General features: G+C 39.4%; 1 protein-coding gene across 1 annotated transcript in view; it reads right to left on the bottom strand.

Annotated features, from left to right (window-relative positions):
- Nucleotides 1-25,385, bottom strand: part of LOC139731182 (scavenger receptor cysteine-rich domain-containing protein DMBT1-like) — a 71,446-nt gene extending 46,061 nt beyond the window's left edge. The window contains exons 1-10 of the mRNA XM_071642064.1: nt 25,243-25,385; nt 23,986-24,177; nt 18,630-18,776; nt 14,212-14,523; nt 12,091-12,411; nt 7,461-7,582; nt 5,522-5,726; nt 3,927-4,235; nt 2,406-2,720; nt 1,214-1,320 (exon numbers count right to left, since the gene is read on the bottom strand). Of these exons, the coding sequence (XP_071498165.1) occupies nt 1,214-1,320; nt 2,406-2,720; nt 3,927-4,235; nt 5,522-5,726; nt 7,461-7,582; nt 12,091-12,411; nt 14,212-14,523; nt 18,630-18,776; nt 23,986-24,177; nt 25,243-25,315 (2,103 nt within the window). The 5' untranslated portion in view covers nt 25,316-25,385. The remainder of the gene's footprint in view (nt 1-1,213; nt 1,321-2,405; nt 2,721-3,926; nt 4,236-5,521; nt 5,727-7,460; nt 7,583-12,090; nt 12,412-14,211; nt 14,524-18,629; nt 18,777-23,985; nt 24,178-25,242) is intronic.
- Between the last annotated feature and the right edge of the window lie 789 nt (nt 25,386-26,174).

Here is a 26,174-nt window from a genome sequence, read left to right as displayed (position 1 = left end):
GGCCTGCCCATCATCAATAAGCCAGTTCACCGTTCCAATCTGAGCATGTGCAGATAAAGGTCATTGCAGACCTTCTATTGAAATGGATTTGCAACTGAGGTATTCAAAACCTAGATAGAGCTCCCAGACAAATGTGTTATAAATGAACCAGATGCAGATTGGTATTTACAGGTGAATGTGTATTCTTTTCAGCAACATTAACAAAAGCCATTCAAGCAGCACTGACACGTAAATGACCGCTTCCTACATGGCTGTTTTAAACTGCTCTTCTTGAAGACCATTCCATGATTTGCAAAGTCTGTGGTTGGAGAGGTCATTGAAGACTAGTGCTAACTGTGAACTGGCTATGTAGGCTGCAACCTCTTATAGGATCCAGGATGCTTTAAACCCTGGAAGCCTGGTGTTTGATCACACATTTACACTCACCCCTCATGCTAAAATGCTAGCACACGTGCAACCTAAGAGCAGCCAAGTCAAGGAGTGTGTACTCACACAAAAAGGTCAAAAGTTCAAATGCGCCCTGTAAAAATGTTACTTAGGCTCGAAGTCTGCCATTTGGAATACAATAATAATAATAATAATAATAATAATAATAATAATAATAAGTAATAATGATAATGATAATAATGATAATAATATAGACATTTTATAATGTGCACAATATCCATTTCATCAAAAAGTGCTCAAGGCACTCCCAATTAATGTTCATAAGCAAAATACACAATCTGACAGTATACTACATAAGTTCCTACAGCTGTAACATGTTCATCCTCCAAAAGAAGTATTAGTCAAAATGTGTATTTTTAGTTTTCTCTTGAAGTCACAGACAGTGTCATAATCCTTCACTGAATCCGGGGGGTCTGTTCTATAAGCAGGGAGCTGCTGACATGAATGCTCTATCTCCCCATGATCTTTTAGTTTTGGGGATGAGAAGATAAGAGGCTTTGGAGGAGTGCAGTCAAGATGGAGATGGTTTATGGAGGTTGAGCAGAGATGAGAAGCCCTCTATAACACACCATTCTCTTGGTAAAGTCTCAGGCTTCTCAAAATAAACATAATCTTATATGGTTAAGAAATTTTGTCAAAGAGAGGAATACTTGTGTACCTTCCAGGTAATCTTAGGCTTTTTATGTACAGAATCTTCAGTGGCTAAAAGGTTAACTGCATCGTCTTACCAGAAGTGCGAGTGGAACTGAAGTAAGTGAGAGCTTACCTGCGAATCTGTCATATCCCACATATCATCACAGATAGTGCCCCACGTTCCATTTACCAGCACCTCAACTCGCCCCCTGTACGGACTGGTGCCATTCACCAGTCGCACTAATATTCAATGAGAGAAGAGAGAGGGAGAGAGAATCGAACAAACACACTGCAAATTTAGAAGGAAAAACATACAAAAACACACAAAGCTTGAAACATAAACTGTAGTAAACTGAAGTAAGTAAACTGTAGTAAATCTCTGCCACAAATGACTTTTATCCCTAAATTTCTATTTTCCAGCTCAAACTGTAAAACCAAAAACATTTGTAGTACCGGGTATGAAACTTTCGAGAATTGGAGCCAACAGCCTTTTTTGTAGCATGAGACTTTCATGACTTGCCAAATACTGCAGTTCAATAAATTGTGTACCAAGAAACTTTTTGCATTCATTTCACTTTTTACAATCTTGGCTCCTCCCAAAATCCACAAAAAGTTTCATGCACACAAAAATGTCTGGTTTTAAAGTATGTGCACACACTTTGCACTGTGAAACACTAGTTTACTGTTTTGGTTTTTTTTTTTGTATTTTGTGATACATGTATGCTTTGTTCAGAAGCAATAACAACAAAATATCCTTATAAATAGATAAATGAACATGAATGTGTACAAAAACAGAGTGACCCCCCCAAAAAAAAATATACAGACATCTTCAAAATAGTGAAGATAAAGAAAAATGGACAGCAGCGGTTTATAAAATAAAGGTAAAGTTCTCCCGGAAATAGATATACATTGTACATGGGAATACTGTTATCTTTTGGTAGAACAATACTAGGACACTTAACCATACAAGAGGGCTCCATGTCATTTTCAACAAAAGTAGAAATGTGATGTAATTTGTTGCTTACAAATAATCACTTTGACATGATTACGGATGTCTCCGCTAAACAGGGTCAATTATCCCTCATAATTTGATTAGTATCATTTTTGAGCACCATTTCAGCAGGTGTCCAAATAATTGTTTGCTACACTGTGTATACCAAGTTCATACTCAGTTGCACAGGGCTGAGTGCCATACACATAATAATTCTCTCATAACCATCCAATCATTCTTTGTGCCTAGTGATCGGGGGGACGGGAGAGGGGGCTGTTTTTCTATTTACAGGGGTGGGGAGGGGGAAGGAGGCCAAACCTGGGGAACAACTCACCGGTGGGAGAGCAAGTGACAGATACTCCAGTGGAACTATCTCCACATGCGGTGTCATCCCGGTTCTCGCACTCGAGAAGTGCCCTCTCGGCACCAGTGCAGTTGAAGTTGCGCCTGGAGATTACGGGGAAGGCTGCCTCATCTGTCCCAGCGACCAGGGTGGCATTGGTTGCCACGGCATCGGCGAAGCTGAGCTGGCGGCACACTACGTTGGCGTCAGCGAGGGTCCACGCCGAGTCGCATACTCCACCCCACGAGCCCCCTTGCTTTATCTGTACTAACCCTCCATACGGACTGGTTCCATTAATCAGTCTCACTAATCATCCAGATCATTCCAGAATCCCCCAAAAAGAAATCAAACAAAAACCAAAACAAAACAAACAATGAGCAGTTTCATATACAGATAAATGATGGCATAGCAATGTTAATAAAAAAAAGTTAATGCAGTTTACCAATTCACCATGTGACTGTGTGTGTGTATGTGTGTGTGTGTGTGCTTCTGTGTTCTATTACCGGTGTGTACTTTCTTCTTTTTTTTCTTTAACAAGTCCAATTTATTGAGTTGCTCACACCTTGACAAGTTTGTCATATATGTGGGTCTTTCTTTTCCAATAAATCAATGATTTTGATCAAATAGATTCATATACTTATTCTCAAATATACTGTATTTCAAAGATTTGTTTTCACATTAACTGAAAAAATTTGCCATTTGAAACAAAATATGATTGGAATTGAAGCTACATTTGACTTTGTTCATACACTCTCTGTTTACAAATGAGTGAATTTCCTTTAATTCTATCAGCACTGATAAAGAGTACTCATTTAAAACCCATGCAAATGCCCTGCACAGATTTGAAAAGGAGCAGGAGTGTGAAAGGGAACACAGTGCATTTTCCAGTTTGTGGAATTAATTCATATTTCCTGTCATGGCTCACGCTAAGAACAGTGCATGTACCTAATAGTTGAGTTGATTGCACACTACAATTTCCTTGTATCTTTAAGTATGAAACTTTATCAACTGTGTTCCTCTGTATCTTGAACATTACCAGTGTCCTGCACCTGATTGACAAATCGCCCTAAATCGACGCAAATAAGCACAGATTAATCAGTGTTTTAGTAGTACCCATAGCCATGATAGAAAATCATGGGCATACAGAGTCAGACTAGATTTAAAGCAACGATCTCCTAAACACCGGACAGGCGTTATATCCACTCAACAAACCACTGAGCTACTGCCAGACAGCCAGTGATAGTTTTAATCCTTATAGCATGCAGTGGATACTGCGGAATCATTACTAATATGAATAAATCCTTGTGTTGCGTTGTGTTTTTATTGCAACTAATTGACAAATTGCCCTACAACAATGTATACAAGCACATCAGTGTTTTAGTACTGTAGTAGCCACAATGAAAAATTGACCCAACTCGATGCACGAATTCACAAACTTAACAACTCTAGTGTAACATGTAGCTGAAATGATTGATTGATTTGAAAATCACAAGAGTATGGTGTAACACTCACTGGAAGGGGCACAACGCACAGCCACCTGCTGGCACTGAGGGTCGCTCGTCAGTGGCGTGGTGCGACACTGGCCCAAGAAGGATTCATCAGACAGGCACTGGACCCCTTGCAAGAACACTGGGTTCTGGTCCGTGGTCTGGCTGTGTTGGGAGGCTGGGTAGACAGTGATGGCTGGCCCAAAGCCAAGCTGGCGGCAGGCTACGTGGCCACTGGCCAGGTCAAGTGCTGCGAAGCACACTGCACCCCACTGCTGTTTAAACTTGATTTCGAGCCTGCCCTCATTCTCACTATTTCCATCCATCAAACGGACTGCAAAACAGAGCAATGACAGCATAATCTAATATTTGGATATAACATAATAACCCTGCATTCATTCCGGTAACATTATTTTCTCTTATAAATGGGCTTTAGAATCTCTGCAATCTGATTGGTCAATTGTCATGCATTGATTTTTACTGATCCACACTGAGCCATGCGTCCGGTAAAACCTGAACGTATGGCTCAAGTCTTGTATAGTGTTGTAGGTGTACCGGATACATGATGGGGAAAATGGTTGTATTTCATGAATTTACGGGCCCATTTTATAACACAAATGATGTACAGGCCTATAAAGAAAAACACTGATGAAATATTATACAATGGATGCACAGGACACAGTGGATTAGTGAGAATTGGATGCTCTCGTTTAACTTTGGAACAGTCTAAAACCCACGATCGTAGCGAGTGGGTTTAAACAGTTCCAAAGTTAAACTCGTACATCCAATTCTCACTGATCCACTGTGTCCTGTGCATCATTTGTATAACATTACATTAGTGTTTTCTTTTTTACACAGTCAGATATGTCATTACTCATAAGCTGATTGCTGATGTTGTAATATCACACTGAAATTTACAGAACTTTGATGTACAAATGATAACACTTTGTTCTAAACCAATGATGTCCATACAAACAGAAATTGATTATATCTATTGACCCTGACATTACTCTACCTTTGTTTATCTGATTTTTTACTGATTTTGGCTATCTCTGAAAAAAAAAGATATTCAGCAGAAACATGGCATGGCTACATTCATCTGAACTCTTTATGTGCCACGTTCACACAACCAACTCAGTCAACGCCATGCCAAGTTTATGTATTCTGCTAAAACGTACAAACCCGCCCAAACTGATCAATAAATCACCAAGAGCCACAGAACAATGAAATCGTTTTCCATTCGTCACATGTACCTTGCATTTTAGGTGGTATTTGACTAACAGGTTGTGTTCACAACTGGATTTGCAAGTAAATTTTAAGTTTCTGTCACTGTTTTGTGTGCATAAGTCATGCCTCTACAATAATGAATAGCTACTGGTCACTGACAGAAAAAACAATCATGGATTTGTCATGCAATTTACATCGAAGCAAAGCTCGCCATTTTCTCGACTACATCACTTGTTACATGTCCAGGGTTACTAAAAAAAAAACAAAAAACTTACATAGATTTAAAAAACAGAATGCTTTCCCAAGGCATGACTACTTTGCTGTCTCAGAATAATGTGGAACACAAAGGGGCTTTCACCAAGGCACATAAAGAGTTAAATTCTGCAGACTTACTCTCAGGCTGGCAAACCACGCCTGCATCCTCATTGTGGTGGCAGTTGTGGACAGTCAAGCCGCCTCCGTTCACGCAATCATGAAGAGTGGGCTCTGTTCCATTACACGCCAGGTCGTCCAGAAAGATCGGCAGGTAGCCAGGCCCAAATGCAGCATTCCTGGCTGCTGCAAAGGGTTCTCCAAGACCAAGCTGTGAGCATACAACCTGCCAGAGGCAAAAAAGAATTGGGAAAAGACCCCCAAAGAAATCACTGTTTGAATCTATTCAGTGGGTACAGGTAATAATGCTTGAAATGGCGCTGTCAACTTGATTTGGTGCCGATACTCGCACTGTTAAAAATCTATATCTCATTTCAATGGCATTGATTGGGATATCACAGAATGCACTATAAAAATCATTAAAGTGATCTAGAGTATACTAGACAGAGATATTGCATCAGGACATCCAGATTAAGAGTTGCAATTATACACTGCTGTCTGTAAAAAAATGCCTATGACATTTTGGGTTTAAAGTCTATGAAAACATCAGCAATAAAAATACACAATTTTTGCACAACATATCCTCCATCTGGCCTGGAGACGTGAGAAGATCAATGTCAGAAGTAAGAGATAATTCATCTTGCTATTCATTGTATGTTGTTATCTGGGTTGCAACAGACAGAGACAGAGAGACAAAAAAACAAACACTTTCAATGATAAATTGGCAAAGTATCAGGAATTCTCAGCCATTGTGGAAGTTTGATTCAAAGTGTACCAATAACCTGAAAATCCAATTTGTGTACAGCTAGAATACCGGTACACAAAAACAGTCATAATTCAACTGTAATAGCCCCTGAAAGTATACATATTTCATTATATCACATATCTCAATTTGGCATCAAATTGGCACTTGTGCTCCGCATGTCTAAGTTCTGCTCCATAAGTGCCCGTATTGATATGTGTGCATTCTAGCTACTAAGTCCATGCATTTTAAAGGACAAGTTCACCTTCATAGACATGTCGGTTGAGTGAATGCAGCAATATAAGTAGAACACATCAGTGAGAGTTTGAGGAAAATCCGACAATCTGTTCAAAAGTTATGAATTTTTTAAGTTTCTGCTCAGTCATGGCTGGATGAGAAGACTACTATAGCTTGTGATGTCACATGAGTTCAACGGTATAAATAAAGTATAAAGAAAATTCACCTTATTTTCACTTTTCTCGCATAACAAAAGAACACTTGACTTCTCTCTTTCAGAAGACAAGGGGAATAATATTATCCTTAACATACATCAGTAACAAGTCCAAGAGATGTGCACTTTATTCTAAAAGTAAAATTTTGAGAAATTCTCTTTTTATTTTTGTTATATCGTTGTACGCATGTGACATCACACACTGTAGTAGTCTTCTCATCCAGCAGTAATTGCGCAGATACTTATTTTTAAAAAATTCATAACTTTTGAACAGATTGACGGATTTTCCTCAAACTTTCACTGATGTGTTCTACTAATATTGTTGCATTCACTTAATCCACATGTACATGAAGGTGAACTTGTCCTTAAATAATTCACCGAGACTCCATGTCAGTTGGTTTGCTCATCGCACCTATGCACTGCATATCACTAGATGTACCAAGGCAACTGTGTTCTGATATTTGTATATGTTATGTTTTGATATGGAAATAAATGAATGAATGAATGAATATTGCTCAAGATGTATTTGGAAAAAATATCAACAGCACGATCGTTCAATTGAAAGAATTGCTTTATAGACTAGTCTATTTAAACACAATTTTGTTTTCCTACTACTCTACAAAGTTTACATTCAAATCCCTAGAAGTAAGAATCAGACTGACAAAAAATTCTATATTTTGCGGAGGGCATATGTTTCAAGTACATTCTACAAATATTGAAAACAAAATCATCAGGGTATGGGAACACTTTAAAGGCAGTGTCCTTACCTGGGCGTCTTGTATGTCCCAGTTGTCATCACAAACTGTACCCCACTGACCATTCGCCTGGATTTCAACCCTGCCTTCGAACACATGATTGCCACCAACGAGGCGAACAGTCGTGGAATAATCTATCGAGAAGATGGGAATCAGAAGAATGGAGAAAGAAGGAAATGACTTAAAGGGATGGTATAGTTTTTGTTTGAGTTGGGAATTCAGATTGTAACTTTTTGGGAGATAATTAGAAACCATTTATGAAATATGAAAGAGCATACAATTTTAAGAGGAATTAAAAGTTTAAATGATAAAAATTGGTTTTGCAATGGTTGAGATATCCATACACAAAAGAAAACAAAGTGATCCTTTAAAGGTGGGACCCAACTTTTATTAGGACCACTTTGTTTGTTTGTTGTTGTTGTTTGGGGGATATCTCATTCATTTCAAAACTGGTATTCCATTAAATGCTCTTCAATATTTCATATAAGTGGTTTCTAATTATCTCCCAAAAATGTCAAACCAGAATCCCCATCTTAACCAATGAACAGGCAAAAGGGAAGAACAAGAACAACAAAACAACCAACTTGAACTTGTCCCTCCCTCAGAAAATGTGACTATGCATCACAAATCCACAAGAAGTTACAAAGTCATCATAATAACCATTATAATTTTCCCTTTAAATCTGTTTACCTTGTGACAAATGAGATTGGGAGTCACCTACCGTAAAATGTGTATAAAGAATAACACATGCAATGAAGAGCAATGCAAGAAAGAAAACATTTCAGTATTCATTACATTCTGTACACAAGCCACCACAACATTACAAGGGATAGTGCAGTTTATACTACTCTACATACATGTGTGTACCATGGGACCCTGTATTGAGTATTGTTATGGATACACCCATGCATATACTGTACATACACTGTACCTTCTGTATGACTAAGCTACACTCGACTAGTTGATCTGACCTTCATCCATCTAAGCTCACTTATCCTCGCACCACCACTTGACTAGTATATAGGTATCAAGTGTAAAAGTGTATATGTCCCCATACATTGTACTATCTATTCACTAGATACAGCTTTGCAAGTCTGAGAAAATCATAGCTGGCCATGTTTGGAATCACAGAGCACTGTCCTTTCAAAAGGCCTCTTCAAAGGGCCATCTAAACCATGGATGAAACCCAATACTTCACTTAAATCAAGGTTTAGAAAGGTGAATTTACATTACAAAAAAAAAAAAGCGTTTGGTATCACACGAAAAAAAGTGACACAAACATATTATACATAAATCAGCTCAAGGAAACTTCAATGCACTGGACAAGTTAGACACAACATTACAGATAAAGTATTCAACTTAAAGGGATCGTATAGTTTTAATAGTTGAGACCAAATTTCAGGTTTCTAACATTTTTTGATGAGATAATGAGAAACCTCTTATCAAATATGAAAGAGCATGTAATTCCATGAGGAATTCAACGTTTATTTGATGAAAATTGGTTTTGAAATGGCTGAGATATCCAAAACAGAGCAATTCTAATAAAGCGCGAGACCCACCTTTTATTACGATCGCTTTGTTTTACTTCATTTTTGGATGTTTCAGTCATTCCAAACCCGATTTTCATCAAATAAACTTTGAATTCCTCTTAAAATGGTATGCTCTGTACTATTTCATAAGTGTTTCCTCTGTATCTCACAAAAAGTTAAATTCTCATCTCCACCAATACTGTACCATCCCTTTAAAGTCAACTAGTGTCATGGTGTGCCATGGGAAACTAAAAACAATGAAACAAAAACAAAAAACATGGTAAAACAATGACCGGTAAATGTCACACACTATTTCATTCCATGACACTTCAAAAATGATACAGATCTGGAAGACATACCAAAAAAAAAAAAAACAACAACAACAACAACAAAAAACTAGCCCCTGTCTGCTACCATCTCATGGTTAAGTTTGCCAGTGAGATACTATTACAGTACAATCCTATAAAGGTCTGAGCAAGCACATGTGTGACATAGTAAGGGTCTTCATTGATTTTTTTTTTCTTTGTGAAAGTGTTTTCAAAATTTTCCTTGACCTTTTTTATACTACTATTTGTTGCAAAATGTGCTTTACTTCATGAGTGGTGACAAGAGAACACCATTGGTCTCGTGCTCATCTGAGTAGCACACTTCACCTGCATTCATCTGAGTAGCACACTTCACCTGCATGGCACTTAACCTGGGGCTATCTATTTTATAATTTTAAAAATCTTGAGATCTGGGATTAATTGCCACAGGCCACGTGAGCAACAACCGCCTAATTTGGGGTATTTGGGCCCATACTAGGGGCCCATACTGGGGGCCCATCCTGGGGTCATCATCACCAGTTGTACAAACTACAATCCACTTTCCCATTGACGAGTGATCCTACCAACTCTGGTTCATGGAGTTTCTTTGCAAGAAGATGTAAATGTCAAAAATCATGAAAATTTGGAAACTTGGGGTATTCGACTCACTGTTCTATGGCCCATCACCCAAACTGAAGAAATTCTGATCCCTGCCGCCTCAGATGATTCAAAGATTGTCGTAAATTTTGACTGGAAAAGCTCACTTGAGCCACTTGGCATAGATGAGCTATTGTACTTTAATCAAAAAAGATATTCAATGTATATTAGCATTTTTTTTCCCCCGGTACTGTTCCTGGTATTTGTGAATGATATTTCAGAAGATGTCGACTGTAATATGAGACTGTTTGCAGATGATACCAAATGCTGGCAGTCAATTAGTGATCCTGGTGATACACAATTACTGCAGGATACCATCCACAAACTTGAGGTCTGGTCCCGGATATGGCAGCTCAAATTCAATCACGGGAAATGTCATGTTATGCATCATGGTCGTAGAAACCCTTGGCACCAATATCAGATGGATTCAAATGCCAAGAATGATAATGTTGAGGTTACATTGAGACAGTCAAAGAGGAAAAGGATCTTGTGGTGTACTTTTCTACTAACCTCAATTTTCCTATCTATGTACAGTACATGTACACAAAGTAGTTGCAAAGGTGAATAAAGTACTTGGTCAGATTAAAAGGACTTTTTACTCATCTGACTAGGGAAGTGTTTGTCCTACTATGTATGGCCCTTGTTAGACCACTCTTGGAATATTGCTCTTGTGTATGAAATGAACTTACAAAGAGTGATGCAATAAATCTTGAATCGGTTCAGAGGAGAGCAACAAAGTTGGTATCTGAAATTAAATCGATGTCATACTCTGAGAGACTCAAGCTGTATTAATGGTTTCCATCCCTAAAGTATCAACGTCAATGTTCAGATAAGATTGAAGTGTTTAAGGTTTTGCATGATATGGAAGACATTGATTCAGCTGTTCTCTTTGTTATCAATGATCAAGTTACATGCGGTCATAAGTTTAAGTTGTATAAAGGAAGGTGTCGAACTAGTAAAAGGTACGCTCTTTCTGTCAGAGAGTAGTAAATACTCGGAATAGCCTTTGTGCAGAAGTTGTCGAGGCAACATCAGTCAACAGCTTCAAGTTGAAGCTCAATGATCACTGGAAACAGAAACATAACAAATGTAATCCAGATTGCATTTTATAAACTAACCATCCCGTGGATACATCACATGAAACTCCTCAGGCTCAGGATAGAATCCTTAAATGGCACTCTACAAGTCTTCATCATGGGTAATTCAGGTAGTTAATATTTCAGGTTTTCTCAGTTTGTCAGCATGATAGGGTCAAACCACTGTGATTCATCAATTATGAATGAATGAATTAAAGGGATCGTACAGTTTTGGTTGAGACCTAATTTCAGGTTTCTAACATTTTTCTGTGAAATAATGAGAAACCTCTTGTGAAACATGAAAGAGCATGTTATTCTATGAGGAATTCAACGTTTATTTGATGAAAATTGGTTTTGAAATGGCCGAGATATCCAAAAAGAGCGATTCTAATAAAGTGTGGGACCCACACTTTATTACGATCGCTTTGTTATACTTTGTTTTTGGATGTTTCAGGCATTCCAAACCCGATTTTCATCACATAAACTTTGAATTCCTCTTAAAGTGGTATGCTCTGTACTAAGTGTTTTCTTGGTATCTCGCAAAAAGTTAAAAGCCCAATTCTCATCTCCACCAATACTGTACCTTCCCTTTAATCTACGATATAAAGACTCTAAATGTCATACATTTGGGAGAACAGGTGATTGCAATACAAATTACAATGGTGCAGCAACATATGCGAGCATCATATATATTATAATGCAAATCAAAGCAGGCATGTGATGAAGTACAATGTTAAAACACAATATTTTTGCAGCATGAAATTTCCGCCAATTGGAGCCGACGGCTTTTCTGGCGCAGACAAGAACTTTCACATGCATTTAAATTTCGTGAATCTTGGCTTTCGCAAAATTCGCGAAATTCGCGAAATTAAAATGCATGCGAACATTCCTCGATTTACAGTAATCATCTGGTACTGAGGGAGTCAATGCCAGGGACATTCTATCAACCCGACAATCAAACAGACTAATGGAATGCAGTACATTACAAGGCACAAACAGTAGAAGGTGGGTACATTCTACAAAGTGAGTCATGGCCATTGATGTAAAAGACCACAACCAAGGCGTGCATGCTTACCGGGAGCACTGCAGACAACCCCAACAATGTTCCCGCTGTTGCAGTTGGTTCTCAGGGCACTCCCACCAAAGGCGCATTGTGTCAGGGTCTCCTCGTCACCGGTGCACTGAGGGTTGGTCAGGAATAGGTCTGTTCGCAAAGACTGGTCAAACCGCCCCGCGACATTCTGAATCGTCTCCGTTGCAGTCCCATAGCCCAGCTGCCGACATACCACTGTGGCGTCGGACTCCGTCCAATCATCATCGCAAACGGCTGTTTCTCTCCCATTTACCACCACTTCCACTCTTCCCTCATACGAAGTTGTACCGTTGGTAAGGAGCACTTTTACGCAATTGACAAGAGATGAAATCGAGTTAATGAAATCAAATCAATCACCTAAGTGTTGATTTTGATACATTACATTGGAAACACACACTGTAGACTATGACATCATTGCATGATTCAAAAGAATAAGTAGGACAAGCTCATTCATAGCACCGTCAATGTATGTTCATGACCATTTTAAGAGAAAAAGTTGTCTCAAAGGAATGCCAGTTTAAATGAAATTTAACTACAAGAACAAACAAATCTGAATACAAAACAAGCTTGAATATCACTAGGTCATGATGTAATGCATACTTTGGGGACATCTACATAGGCACATTAATGAATTGTGTTCAGATCATGACTATTACACAGTTCATAGACAAGTCTTGTGCATATGATGATCACAATGACTTCTGACTCCTTCTCTTGTATATAATTTACAACCCACATTTTAATCCCAAGCCGAGCTGCAAATAGGATGCCATTTTCTAATAACATGCAGTCTTTCAATAGCTCACAGTTCTCTCCTTACTTAATTGTTCAATCCAATCAAATAACTTTTGCCCCTCTGTTGTTGCTTTAATGACTACATCCATATGCTTGATAAATTGCAAGTTTATCATAACAACTACATGCAAAAGCTTATGTAAAACAATGTGGACAAAATATTTCCAACAAGTCAAAAGGAGAAAGTTACTTTACAGCCAATGTCGGCAGTCCATAGGCCTATATATCATGTTGAAACATTCAGCATCTTGATAGGGCACCTTTTGAGGTCAACTTTATAGTAACAAAATTAACAACATTGAATTATGGATACATAATATGTAGAAATGATGGTGAAAGTGCAAGGTACGAAACATGCTTTCAGTACTAGTGTACAAGGTGTATTTGTTTTTTGCTGGTGGAATAAAGCAACTTGAAACTTTTTCACTCCATTTCTATTCATTTCTAAAAAGAAAGTTGTCATCTATTTATTTTTAAAAAGAAAGTTGTCATCTATTTATTTTTAAAAAGAAAGTTGTCATCTATTTATTTTTAAAAAGAAAGTTGTCATCTATTTATTTTTAAAAAGAAAGTTGTCATCTATTTATTTTTAAAAAGAAAGTTGTCATCTATTTATTTTTAAAAAGAAAGTTGTCATCTATTTATTTTTAAAAAGAAAGTTGTCATCTATTTATTTTTAAAAAGAAAGTTGTCATCCGCTGATGACAATTCTGTTTTGCACTATAAAGAGGAGAAATATTTGTTGAAAGGCAAGTAAGGCATATAGATCACTTTGTGTTAAGAACTGTCCAGGAAGAATGAAAAATGGACCAACCCTCTGAGCAGAAAAACAGGAAGGGCATGATGTATGAAAACTCCAAAGTCATTCGAATAATGAAAGTGGCTCCACTTCGAAAGTAAGAGTTATTAACAAAAATTTTTGATGCATCATTCCGTCATAAAATATGGCCTTGAATATATACATTGTCGTTGGCATTTAGAATTTCAGAGTGAAAAAAAATCAGAAGACAAAAACAACAGATCTGTGGTAAAGGCCAGTTCTCAAGAAATTATCAATACATGCTTTCTATTAAGAAAAATAAAAATTCATGAGCATATCATAACTTTCTGTAACTTAGGTACCTGGTACTTTGATCTGTACTGTGAGTTTTCTGCTAACCCTGAAACACACAGTACCTCTGTGCAGTTTTTCAACTTTCTACAATTTGATGCATTCAGTTTTGGAGGCTACTTTTGGAGTAGGTAAAATGTGTGACTACAGATAGGCTATGTCACTATATATGTATCATAAGGCCACAAGTATCTTACAAGGTAAGGAGCAGGTAGTTTTGGCCTGGCCAGTCCCAGGACAGTCGTAGTTGACCGATGCCGATCCGCTGATCCTGCACCTGAAGAAATCCTCTTCCCCACCGGTGCAGTTGATGGCGCCATAGGAGGGAGCCTTCCGGCTATTGGCGATCCCAGTCCCCGAGATGTCAACACTGTTGCCGAAGCCAAGGCTGCGACATGCTACCTCGGCGTCTTGCAAGGCCCACTGGTCATCGCAGAATGTGGCCCAGCTTTTGCTGACTGACACTTCAACACGGCCAGAGAAGATGCTTGGCCCTCCGGCTAAACGAACTGCAGTTAGATATCAGGATAAAAAAGGGGCAAATTATATAATGCACCGACACACTAATTGTAATTCTGACTGTTGCTTAAAGGAAAGAATTTAGTTCTTTATCATAATTTCACGAAATGAAAACTAGCATACCAGATAGGAAGAATAAGAAGAAAGAAAGGAGGAAATAATGATTTATACTAAAGTTTGCCTGTTCATCTGGCACCTTGCCATTTCAGCTTTTTAGTGGAGCCAGATTAAAAGTTCTAAGTAAAAGAGAAAGTAAGATTTGTGAGATTACCACAAGGTACAAAAAAGATCCTTTTCCATTTGTGCATTGTGATGTATTTTGTGTTACCAAAAAGTATTCTTTTTGTTTTTAGAAATATGAAAACAAACTGAAGTGAAACTGAAAAGTAATTTTCTCTGTACAATTGCATCACCTTCTTATTAAAAGGACATGGAAGCACACAATTTTAGAACTATCATGACCTGAGATAGTTTTTGCGACTGAGATCATGATTTTGCCCTTTATCAAAATGGACACACTGAATTTTAGTGGCTATTGCATGCATGTTGCAAAAGATTAAGTTGCAAATTGCCGAGATCCATTAAATCTGTATAGAATCAGAAAGAAGTTCACACATAATTGGAAGCTTGTTGAGAAAGAAGGTGGAACTTCAATCTTCTAAAAGAAATATGAGTGTTCAAGTGAAGAATCAAAGATTTAGCAGATTATTATGCCAGAATAACTGATAATTTTGACACCCGAAGAGTTTTGACACTGCTCGTAATATGCAGCTGCATCGGGAATGTATTGCACTACACAGACCATGCACGTACTCCTATCACTAATCAGCTGGAGATTTAGCTACTGTATCTCAATCTCTGGACAGCTCAGGAACACTCGATCAGCACCGCGGTCTGCCGTGCGTGAATGATCAAGGGTATACTGCTCACAGTCACACACCTAGCACAGTCGCTGTATGTACAGCGTAAGTCACACGGCGTCTGGTCTTGCGAGATGATGATGGGCAGACAGTAAAATTGGCCCCCATAAATGAAGTTACGAGAGGGACCGATGACGGAGATGAAGCGAGGCAGGCAATGGTGTCCAAAATATCTGAGACGAACTGATGATGCGGCCACTTTCCCTTCAAAGGCGACTTGCATGCTCAGTGAAGCCACACTTGTATGCAGGGATCCGGACAGGCCAGGCAGGGTGAGCTCTGGGTCCTAGTTCATAAAGCTGTTCGTAAAGCTAGGACAAACAACTGGTGATCAGTTCTGATGTGCTTTACTTCAGAATGTGCTGTAAATTAGAATTTCAATAATTCAGCGTAAGAACTGATCACCAGGCATTCGTAAGTCGTTCATAACTTTATGATCACAGCTTTATGAAACACCCTCGGCCCCCTACTCAGGCGGTCAACCATACACATGCTTGTTCCAGATTCTTAGAAATACCCCCTATTTGGAGGGAAAGGGGTTAGGAAATAGGATTTTGACCCCCTTTCGCGGGCTTTTGGAAGGGGAGCCAACAAAATCCCCCCCCCCCCTATTGTAGGGTTTTGGAAGGGAGGCCACAGAATTACCCCCCTATCACGTGCTTTTGGAAGCGAGGGAAGCGACCAAAATTACCCCCTAAGTGAAGTAAGAGTGCTGAGGTGAAGAGTGTCCATTACACAATTTCAGCACCTCGACGGACAGGAATACATTCACGGACAATCTCATGCTGAGAATGTACCAGAGAAGATCCTTCCTGCAGCACTTTTCCTTCACTCAGGGTCTAGATTGGGAAAGATGGACATGTCTGAATACAGTGATAAAGAAAAAAAAAGAGATACCGGTACATGTTGTAGTGATGTACTGAAATTAGTAAATTTAATGTGTATAGATCTAATGATAATTTAACACATATTTCAGAGAGAACTTGATCATTTCTTGTCTGGTCTTGCAACATATTTACAGATATCTGATAATTCTTCAAATTTGTGATTATCTTTTGCCATCTTGAATATATAAAGTTGAACCGTCCGTCCAAGGAACCCTACACAGCTCCACATGATGTAAAATTATAACACTTAACTAACAGACTTGTTTTTGTTTTGTTTTTTTTTGTTACAGGATAGATTTGTCCAACACCATCACAATGAATTATATGACCAAGATTTGTTTTAAAAATTTAATTTTCTATGCATTGTAATTATTCTTGTTAACAGCGTGTGTTACGATAATCCAGTGGTTGTTTGACTGATTTGAAGACGTCATCCTTGGTTCCTCGTCATTCGAAGCTAATGGACAGGAGACATACGCACTTGTAATTGTACGTGTGGGACTACGACTACGTTTCACTGGCGAATGAACGAAAATGAGTTAGACTAGAGATTCTGATACATAGTGTACGATTTGCAACAAATTACCGGGCAAGTTACTGACCTGAATGTACCACCACACAACGGCTGCCCTACAGGACTCTGGGTCCCCGTCAGAGTTCTGCGCAACTTCAGATATTCTCCTCGAAATAACACACCTAGTTTATTGCATTGTATATGAAATGCTCTGTGCTGTAGCTCCATGCATAAACGAGCATGCAGTAAGCGTCAAGAGTCGTCTGCTAGTGTACGTATTCGTGATACAGTACGTACAAGCAGCATGCATGACGTACGTGCAACGCGTGTGGTGAACAATGTCCCACGAGAAGGCCAGCTGGAGCCTGGCATGCAGCTTTGACCTGCAGGGGCGGATCCAGGGATCGGAGGACCGCAACCGGCGCACGCCCCCCCCCCCCCCCTTTCCTGGATCCTGGATCCGCCCCTGGTTATAACCGAACAAACAGAGTACGTATAAAAAATACAGGCTACAGGAGATTTCTAATACCTTGGGAAATATAAAACGTACCCGTATCATGGTATCAGTATCACCATTGTCATGATTAATATCAGGAGGTACGCCAGGCCAGGGGAGGGGGGAGGGTGTGTTTCATAAAGCTGTTCGTAAAATTACGCACGACTCAAGTAGAGCAACTGGTGATCAGTTCTTGTGTTGAATCGATGGAAATTCTGATAAGTACAGTACATCACAACTGATCACCAGTCGCTCGTAAGCTGTTCGTAACTTTACTAACACTAACAGCTTTATGAAATAGGGCCCGGAAGGGAACGCAGGTCCCTGTATTTTCTTTTACTCTAAAGCATTGAACAGAATTGACATCTCAGTTTGTTATTGTTATTTTTGAATTTTTGCAGTGAGAAGAGTTACATGGCGGACGTACAGTACCGTTCTCCACAGGCTTCACCCGGCAGGTCCATAACTCGGGGGACCACGTTCTTATAAAAGAATAAAATAGTGAATAAAAATAATGTGATTGAAAGAGAAAAATGTTTGCCATGCCTCCAGTTGTGTGTGGGTGTGTGTTCGTCCCTCGTTCTCGAGGATGACCAATGACATCCATTGGCTCGATGGGTTCGGAGGTGGCTGATGAGGCCAATCTGGGCAAGAAAGCTTCTCCCACAGGTAGGGCAGAAGTGGGTAGGGGCTACACTGTTGGGGTTGGCTGCTCTAGCTTTTCGCATCTGGCGTTTGTGCTCTGCCAGCTTGACGCGCTGCTCCTCTGCTCTGCGGGCCTCTACAGCAATAGCGTGGCGCGATCTGCGGCAAGTGTCTCCCAGGACTCGGTGTTGATGGAGAAGTCTTTTAGGTAGAACTTCGTCAGGTTGTCTTTGAAGCGCTTCTTTTGTCCTCCCACCTTGCGCTTCCCATCAGCGAGTTCTCCATACAGAAGAGCTTTTTCGGGATGCGGTCGTCAGACATGCAGGTGACGTGGCCTGCCCATCTCACCTGGGCCTTGCGGATTTTGGTAATGATGCTAGGGATGCCTGCCCGCTTCAGTACCTCTGTGTCCGGAACTTTAGACCTACTATGACAGTTTGCCCGAAACTATAACCTCAGCTCGACTTAAGCATCTTCTAATAAAATTCAAATAAAAAATAGGCCTGGACCTATCATCAAACAAAATCTTCTGGTCGGTAACCCTAAGTGTTCTTGAAATTATGCAAAACAATTTTGCAGCGTTAATGTAAAGGGACCGTAGTAGGAAAGACAATAATTTTATAATAAAACTTACTCGGTGCTTTGCACAAGACTCCCGCATCTTCGGTATGCCCGCAGTTGTGGATGCCGAATCCGCCGTTGGGCAGCGGGCACTGTAGCAGGGACGTCTCGTTGCTCTGGCAGGCAACGTTGTCCATGTGTATCGGATCGGAATTAGAGCCTGAGAAAAGTAACATTCAAATCCGATTATATCACGTCAAATCAAATCAAGCGTACTATCAATATAATTGATTAAGGCATATTATATGTTGCTGTAAATCATCAATTCAATTCAAACTTTACACTGATTCTTTTTTTTTCAACAGCATATTCAATGGTAATCATTAAGATTCAACATACGTTTGAATGCCTTACTAAAGCAAAAAGAAAAAAAGAATGACATTATTGTCATATCTATAATCAATAAATTGGATACACAATTTTACACATACACTTATATATTTCGCGAAGTTATGATGGAGGGTTCACTCTTATTAAGGTATGCGCATATCCATGGGGGAAAAAAAAGGTGAGTTGTTACAGCTAAGAGAGACGTGCATACAGGCCTAAATAGAACAGAATGGAAAGCAAACGAAAGTACAATGAAGGAAAAAGGAGAAAAGTAAAGAGGGAAAAAGTTAGCATTTCATGTCGTGAAATAAAATCTTGCTTTGTTCGACCTTACAGTCTGCTGAGCTAGTAATGGCATGAATCAAATAATTCGTTTGACCGCCTCGTTTGGTTATAGGGCTAAAATATACCGGTTAAAAGGAACAAAAATAGCTGGGAGGGAGTTATGGATATAACTGTACTAATGACCTAAGTGAAATAAAAACACATTCGAATTCCATCATCTTGTGATTAAAAAAGTAAACAAACAAATAAACAGTGAAGCTGTAGCGGAACTAAAAATTCTTATGTCATATACTCGAGTATGTTATCTAAGTGTGACATGTGTGAGTGTGTGTGCGTGTGTGAGTGTGTGCGTGTGTGTGCGTGTGTGTGTGTGCGTGTGTGTGTGTGTGTGTGTGTGTGTGCGTGTATGTGTGTGTATGTGTACGTGTGTGTCCGCATACATGTATTAGATGACATGTTAATCAAGGGACTATTTCATAAGGAGACGTCTCCTCCACTGCCGAGACTCAAAACTGGCGCGACAGATCTGAGTCGCTGCGATCCTTGTGTTCACATGGTGTTCACACTGTGCTTCTCACACTGTGAGATACTGTGCTCATTCCAGCAAGGATCTCAGTTCATTTTTTTTTAAAGTGAAAACTAAGTTTAGGCCTGTATTGATATTAACCCATAACTCGGGCATTTTCTTTGTTTTCTTTTCTTTAATTGTTATAATGCATGAAATTCAATGCAGAGGCCAAAACATTCACTATTACAGGTGCACACGGAAAATGATGTATTGCGACTTTTGTTGGATTTTTTAATGCATGGTCCCATTATGCAAAATACATACTAGCAGTAATTGGGAAGTTAACGAATGCGTAAATGCCCCCCCCCCCCCTCCCCCGCTCCTACTACCGGGATAACAATTCGATGAAACCCGTGTTAAGAACTGTATGCATTTTGGTGGTGTAGGTTATAGCCGCGGGTGAGCTTTAATTTTATGGACTGCCAGAAAACTCCTGTATTCAAAAGGTGTGCATGAACTCTGAATATGCCCGTTGTAATAACGGTCAATTAGACGACGACAATACCGCACTTGAATGTCAGAGGCGGTGGTGTAGGTAATTTATGAAGTAATGTGAGAGTCTGGTAATCAAGATTAATTAAGTGACCCTGACCCTGGCCCGAATCTATCGAAATTTACTGCTACATAATAAGCCATCGTGTGGCTTTGTGCCATGTCTGAGAATTAGGGTCACAATGATGATGCAGTCTTGTCATCAGTTCCTCATCATGCTCTCCGTTTGAGGCGGATTTCACCCTCAGAAGAAAGAGATTCCATGTCACTGATATGAGTAAGTGTTCATGAAAATAATAAACTCTAGGTTTTGATGTGTTTCATGATGTTATGAAAGACAATAAAGAAGTTTGCTCGCATTTTGCAAACCTCTTCAAACATATGCACACGTGAAAGTTCAACTGTGCCTGCCTTAGAAACTCTTTGCTCTACACATACCTAAGCTTGTGTGTAACACACCTAAGCTTGTGTACATAATGATAGGAGTGTGTGTGTGTGTCCAGGGGGGCATTTCATGAAGGAACTTGTCTGATAAAATGCCCCACAAGTCAATTATATCCGACAAGTTCGGAGAAATCAGCCAATCAGACTAAAGAATTTCTCAAAACTTGTCGGATATAATTGACTTGTCAGATATCTTATCTGACAAGTTCCTTCATGAAATGCCCCGGGGTGTCCCAGGCCTGCACTAATGTTGGATGCACAATCACAGTTGTGTTCTAGAGCACATACCATGTGAAAGACAATGAGAATAGCTCCTGCGAAGACAAAGACTGGAAAGAGTGCAAATTAAGCATGATTTCAATCGTGCATCGATTCAGATTGACCGTACATTGTTATATGTTAGATCTATCCTGACTGCTTGGATGTATAGTATGTTCTTTTGCTGTAACTATAAGTTGGGGAAAAGATGATGGAAAATTGATGCTTGCAGTAATCAAACCAAAGATGAATGGTTCAAAACAGGGCCGGCGCAGCGTTTTCAAAAGTGTGGGGGCCCACTTCCGGGTTTCGTGAGCTAACCAAAAAAAAAAAAATAATAAAAATAAAATAAAATAAAATAAAATAAAAAAACGTCGGCTCATCTCTTCTCCCCGTCCACCTCCGGGTTTCTTCAGCTGACAAGCGCCCCCCCCCCCCCCCCTCCAAAAAAAAAAAGTCCCAGGTGTGGGGCCCCGAGCCCCCACGGCCCCCACGGCCCCCACGGCCCCCACGGCTGCGCCGGCCATGCAAAAAGCAATGGTGTGCTTTTTCAGGCATAATTCACTAGAGCTTAGAGCTGTCACACAGGCAAGGAGATGCAGCCTGTGTCAGAAGATGCAGTGTAGACTAGAGCAGAGTCAAGTTAATGTTCTAGGTTGTTATAGTTTGATGTAACTATATTTCTGGCTTTATCTAGAGTAGATACATGTATATGTGTTCTATATTGGCATAGAGAGGGAAAAAAGCTGAAGTTGAACAATATGCACTGACATGTGTGTATACAAGTACACCTCAAGTATTCATTGCTTTTGTTATGTTTATTGTCACAGCATAATCAGTGCTAGCTGGGTTAAGAACCTGGAGGTTGTCTCCTACCTGTACGTACTCTAGCTGGATTGAGTATTTGGATCGGTGAGTTCAAACACAGATATAGCAACTAGCGCATATTGTATTCTTCGTGTGCACATTTACACTTTTGTATGTCATATAACACAACTGCTCAGTTGCTGTCAGTCAGCACGAAGTGGAACAGGGCCCTGTTTCATAAAGCTGTTCATAAAGTTACGAACAACTTACGAGCGACTGGTGATCAGTTCTGATGTGCTATACTTATAAGAATTTCTATAATTCAGCACAAGAACTGATCACCAGTCGCTCGTAAGTTGTTCGTAACTTTACGAACAGCTTTATGAAACACCCTCCAGTTTGATAGTTCAATTCAATGTTATGCTTACATATGCTGTTTGTGCAAAGTGCAAAGCAAGTGACTATACAAGTACACATAGCTACCGCTCAGGATCAAACTTTATTATAATAGTAGGAAATGTGTATGATATCTAATATGCTGACATGTTTTGTTCTAGTTACTGAGAACAGTGTTACTATACTTGGAAATGACTATGCAGTGACAGGCATTTTAGCAGTAATTGGCTGCCTATTTGTTATCTATTGCATTCAATAGAAATACAGCTGTATACTAGCTGTAATCTAGTTTATCGATAACATAGAGAAGGTTATTCAGTTACAGGGGAGGATTGAGTGATCTATTCCATTGACTGTTTTGACATATTTGTATGTCACTATTTCAAGAAGATTTTGCAGTTCTTCTTTGATATGATCTGTACAGGCACTGCTAGATGTTAGAAGAGTTAAGACGATGGGAACTCAGTTGCATTATACACTCCTAAGAGTATGTTTCACATTAATGCATGATATTTTAGCCATCATATATACACTATGCATATGAGAAACATGTATGTAATTTCATATTCCTATTTTGAAAGACTAGGGATGTGATATCAGTCTAGCTCTGACATAGATATTTGACAGGGAAATTCTGTGAGCATTGATATGATACAATTGTTTGTTAGTTTGCCATCCTGGACAAGTTGTCAAAGGAAAAAATGTTGGATTGCTGCTATCCATGATGTTAACCGTGTTATGATTTGTCTGCTCTGTTTATATACAGGGGCTGTTTTGGCTGTTTGATTTTTTTGCTCTGTTTTTGACTTGCTTTGATCGGCTGAGGTACGCCGTGCAAATAAACGTCAAGTCACCTTACGGCACCAGAGTCCACTCGTCATTTGTGTGTGCAGTAGAATCCCTACCTCTCTTCATTTATCGCAGCGTTCTTACGTTTGAAGTATTATTGTTAGTCTCGTCGAATAGGTTATACGTCTACTGTTATCGGCACGGTGAACATGTAATAAATCACGAATAGCCACATGAACGCTCTGTTTTCATCCCGTAAAATCCATCCTGAACGTGTTTTTATCACCACTTGCTTATCATGTTTCAGTTTGACTAGATAATTTTGTTCGTGATTTTTTTTGTGCAGTTACAGTTCTTTATTCCCAAGGTTTATTATTCCGAAGGTTCACAATTTCGAAAATGAAACAAGGCTCGATATTGCGAAGGTTCGTAAATCCGAAAATGAACACAAAAAGGTTCGTTAATCTGGAAATGAATAATGTTCCATATTTCGAAGGTTCGTTTGTCCGAAAATGAAAAAAAAAGGGGGGGTCGTAATTCCGAAGGTCCACAAATATTCCCCTATTTGTCACTTTCGGATTAACGAACCTTTTTTTTTAAATTTAGGATTACCAAACCTTCGGAATACCAAACCTTATTTCATTCTTGGATTAACAAACCGTTGAGTAACGAACCATATCGGACTAATGAACCTTCGGAAAACACCACAGTTAATGTTGGGATTAAGAAATCATATGCCATTTTGGTTGACGAGCATCTATAAGTATACGGAATTTGAGCGTTCAAAAATAACGGAGCTGCGGAACGACGAACCTTATATCATTTTCGGATTAATAAACTTTCAGAATGATGGACATCAGCCTGTTGTATTTGTTTATTTGTTTGTTTATTTATCTTCTACTAATGAGCACAGGCATGACAGGACACCATTGAAAACTCGTTTCAAAATCACTGTAGGTGTAGCACGGGGATGTATGAGAAGGGGGCTCTTTGTACTGACCAGATGGGATAGCCCTGGATGAACTGGAGGTCGCTTTCCCGCCGCTGAGCCCCATCTCGTGACAGACCACGTTGGCGTCGGTGTCGTCCCACGCGTCATCGCACACGGTGCCCCACCTGCCGTCATGTTTGACTTCCACGCGGCCCATGAACGGACTGTCGACGCCGGTAAGGCGGACTGTGCCAGCCTCGTCTGCAAAATAATGTTAATGTTGAAATGACTTTGGGAACTCATTTGTTGTTGTTGCTTTTTTTTTTTCGCTTCTGACGATTTATCAATGGCTTTGGCCTACAAAAAAACAAGAAACATACATACAAACAAACTAAGAAACATACAAGTGCCTTCAAAAATCCATGGAGATCATACAGTCGTTGTTACCCTGCCAGTCAGGCACATACTATGCAAAAATCGACTCAAGAAGTAAAGCTATGTTACGTCGAAAAAGTGTTCGTGACGCAGAGGCTACAGATTTGTGAAACTGTATGGACAGTCCACAAAATTGATATTAGATTGATTTTGAAACTGAATTTGTTTCCACTCATGCTCGTAGTTCGGAATTACACGTATGTAGTGAAATGAGTAATCAGATGAATCTTCACAAGTGAAAGAAAAGGTGCGAAATTCACAAAACATTGTTTACTCATATAGCAAAATGATAGGGCACTCGTTTTAGAAGGCATAGACGGTAGCTTAAAATGAATTGTTACAATTGGAGACTTTGATATTCCTACTGAAAGCATGGAGTACGTAATATCGATATTTGGGACCTACATATTGGTAGGTCCTGCGTGTAAATGACAAAGTGTAATTTTGACCGGTAAACGCCATACCCTAAGAAAGTCGTACACTGTATAGAGATTATGAGAGCGATACAAAAGTTTTTAAGCAAGATGATATCCGTTGAAAAGTAGGTTTTTTTCTGTTTTAGTTTATGTTTTGTAATGGGTAAGGGTGTAGTGTTAAAGTAAATTTAAATAAATTTCTCAGCCTCGCTGATCATGTTGAGGCGACCTTGGAAGCTTATTGGTCTTTGTTACCATTGTTGTGTAACAAACGACAGAATGACAGGATTTCTTCCGTTTAACCTGAAGTCAAGTAATAATTCCTCAAAATCTACTACAATGTATTAAGTTACACAAAAAAGTCACGGAAAACACTTGCCTAAACATTTTGTATTTTTCTACATCAACAACAACAACAACAACAACAACAACAACAACAACAACAACAACAACACAAAGTTAAAGAGCAACTTACTCATTGTATCTGCGAAACAGGAGGGCGCCACCAGTGCCAGGACTGTGAAGAGGAGAAGTACAACAGTCTCCATGGTTACACTGATACAAGATGCGCCAGGGTGCGATGTCGATAGTTTGTCACCGCCGACTGACGACCTCTTGTATTCTACGAGCAAGATGACAACATTGATGATAAATATGGTTAAAGTATCCAGGGAGAGCTGGAGACATATATATATAAAGGTATGTAGGAGAAAAAGAAGAGGTATGAACACAAAAATTGCTAAGAACTCACATGACAGAATAAGGAAAAGGAGGAAGATGAAGCAAAAAGGCGAGGGGAATGAGGAGGAGGATTAGGAGGAAGAGAGGGAGGAGGAGGAAGGGGTAGAGAGGATTTCGACACCGAATAATGAGGAGATGGAGGATGAGGAGAGGGAGGAGAAGGGGGTGAAGAGGAACAATAAAGAGGGATGAGGAGAAAAGGGTGAAGGGAAGGGGGGAAAGAGGATATGAAAAAGTGGAGGAAGGAGAAGAGTTTGGAAAAGGGGAGGTGTGAAGAAAAAGTGGAAAATCAGTTCCGATGACATGCAATCGAATAAATGTAAAGAGAAAATTAACATCATTTTAAACGTTTTCACAGGATCATTTTGTCAGTTTTTGTTGTTGAAATCGTCACCACGTACATAATTATTTTCTATAGATTATTTGATGAAGACATAACAAATCTAACGTTTGTATTCTATTAAAGGTCCTGTTTACCTTTGGGAGCAGTGATCTTAAAGATTTTCAAGATATCACATTTGATGCATGTGCGAATGACTGTGTAGGTCAGTTGTATCACGAAACATCCTATCATATAAAATTTTCGCATTAAAGCAATGTAAGGAGATATCACAGTTTTTCTCAATGAACCATAACTGTAGACGGTTTAATCTGGAAACATTCTTA

This window comes from Diadema antillarum, unplaced genomic scaffold, assembly GCF_040938485.1.
Source record: "Diadema antillarum isolate AM-2024a unplaced genomic scaffold, OU_Dant_1.0 seq00000364_RagTag, whole genome shotgun sequence".
NCBI lineage: Eukaryota > Metazoa > Echinodermata > Echinoidea > Diadematoida > Diadematidae > Diadema > Diadema antillarum.
This window is presented reverse-complemented; position numbering and strand designations above follow the sequence as displayed.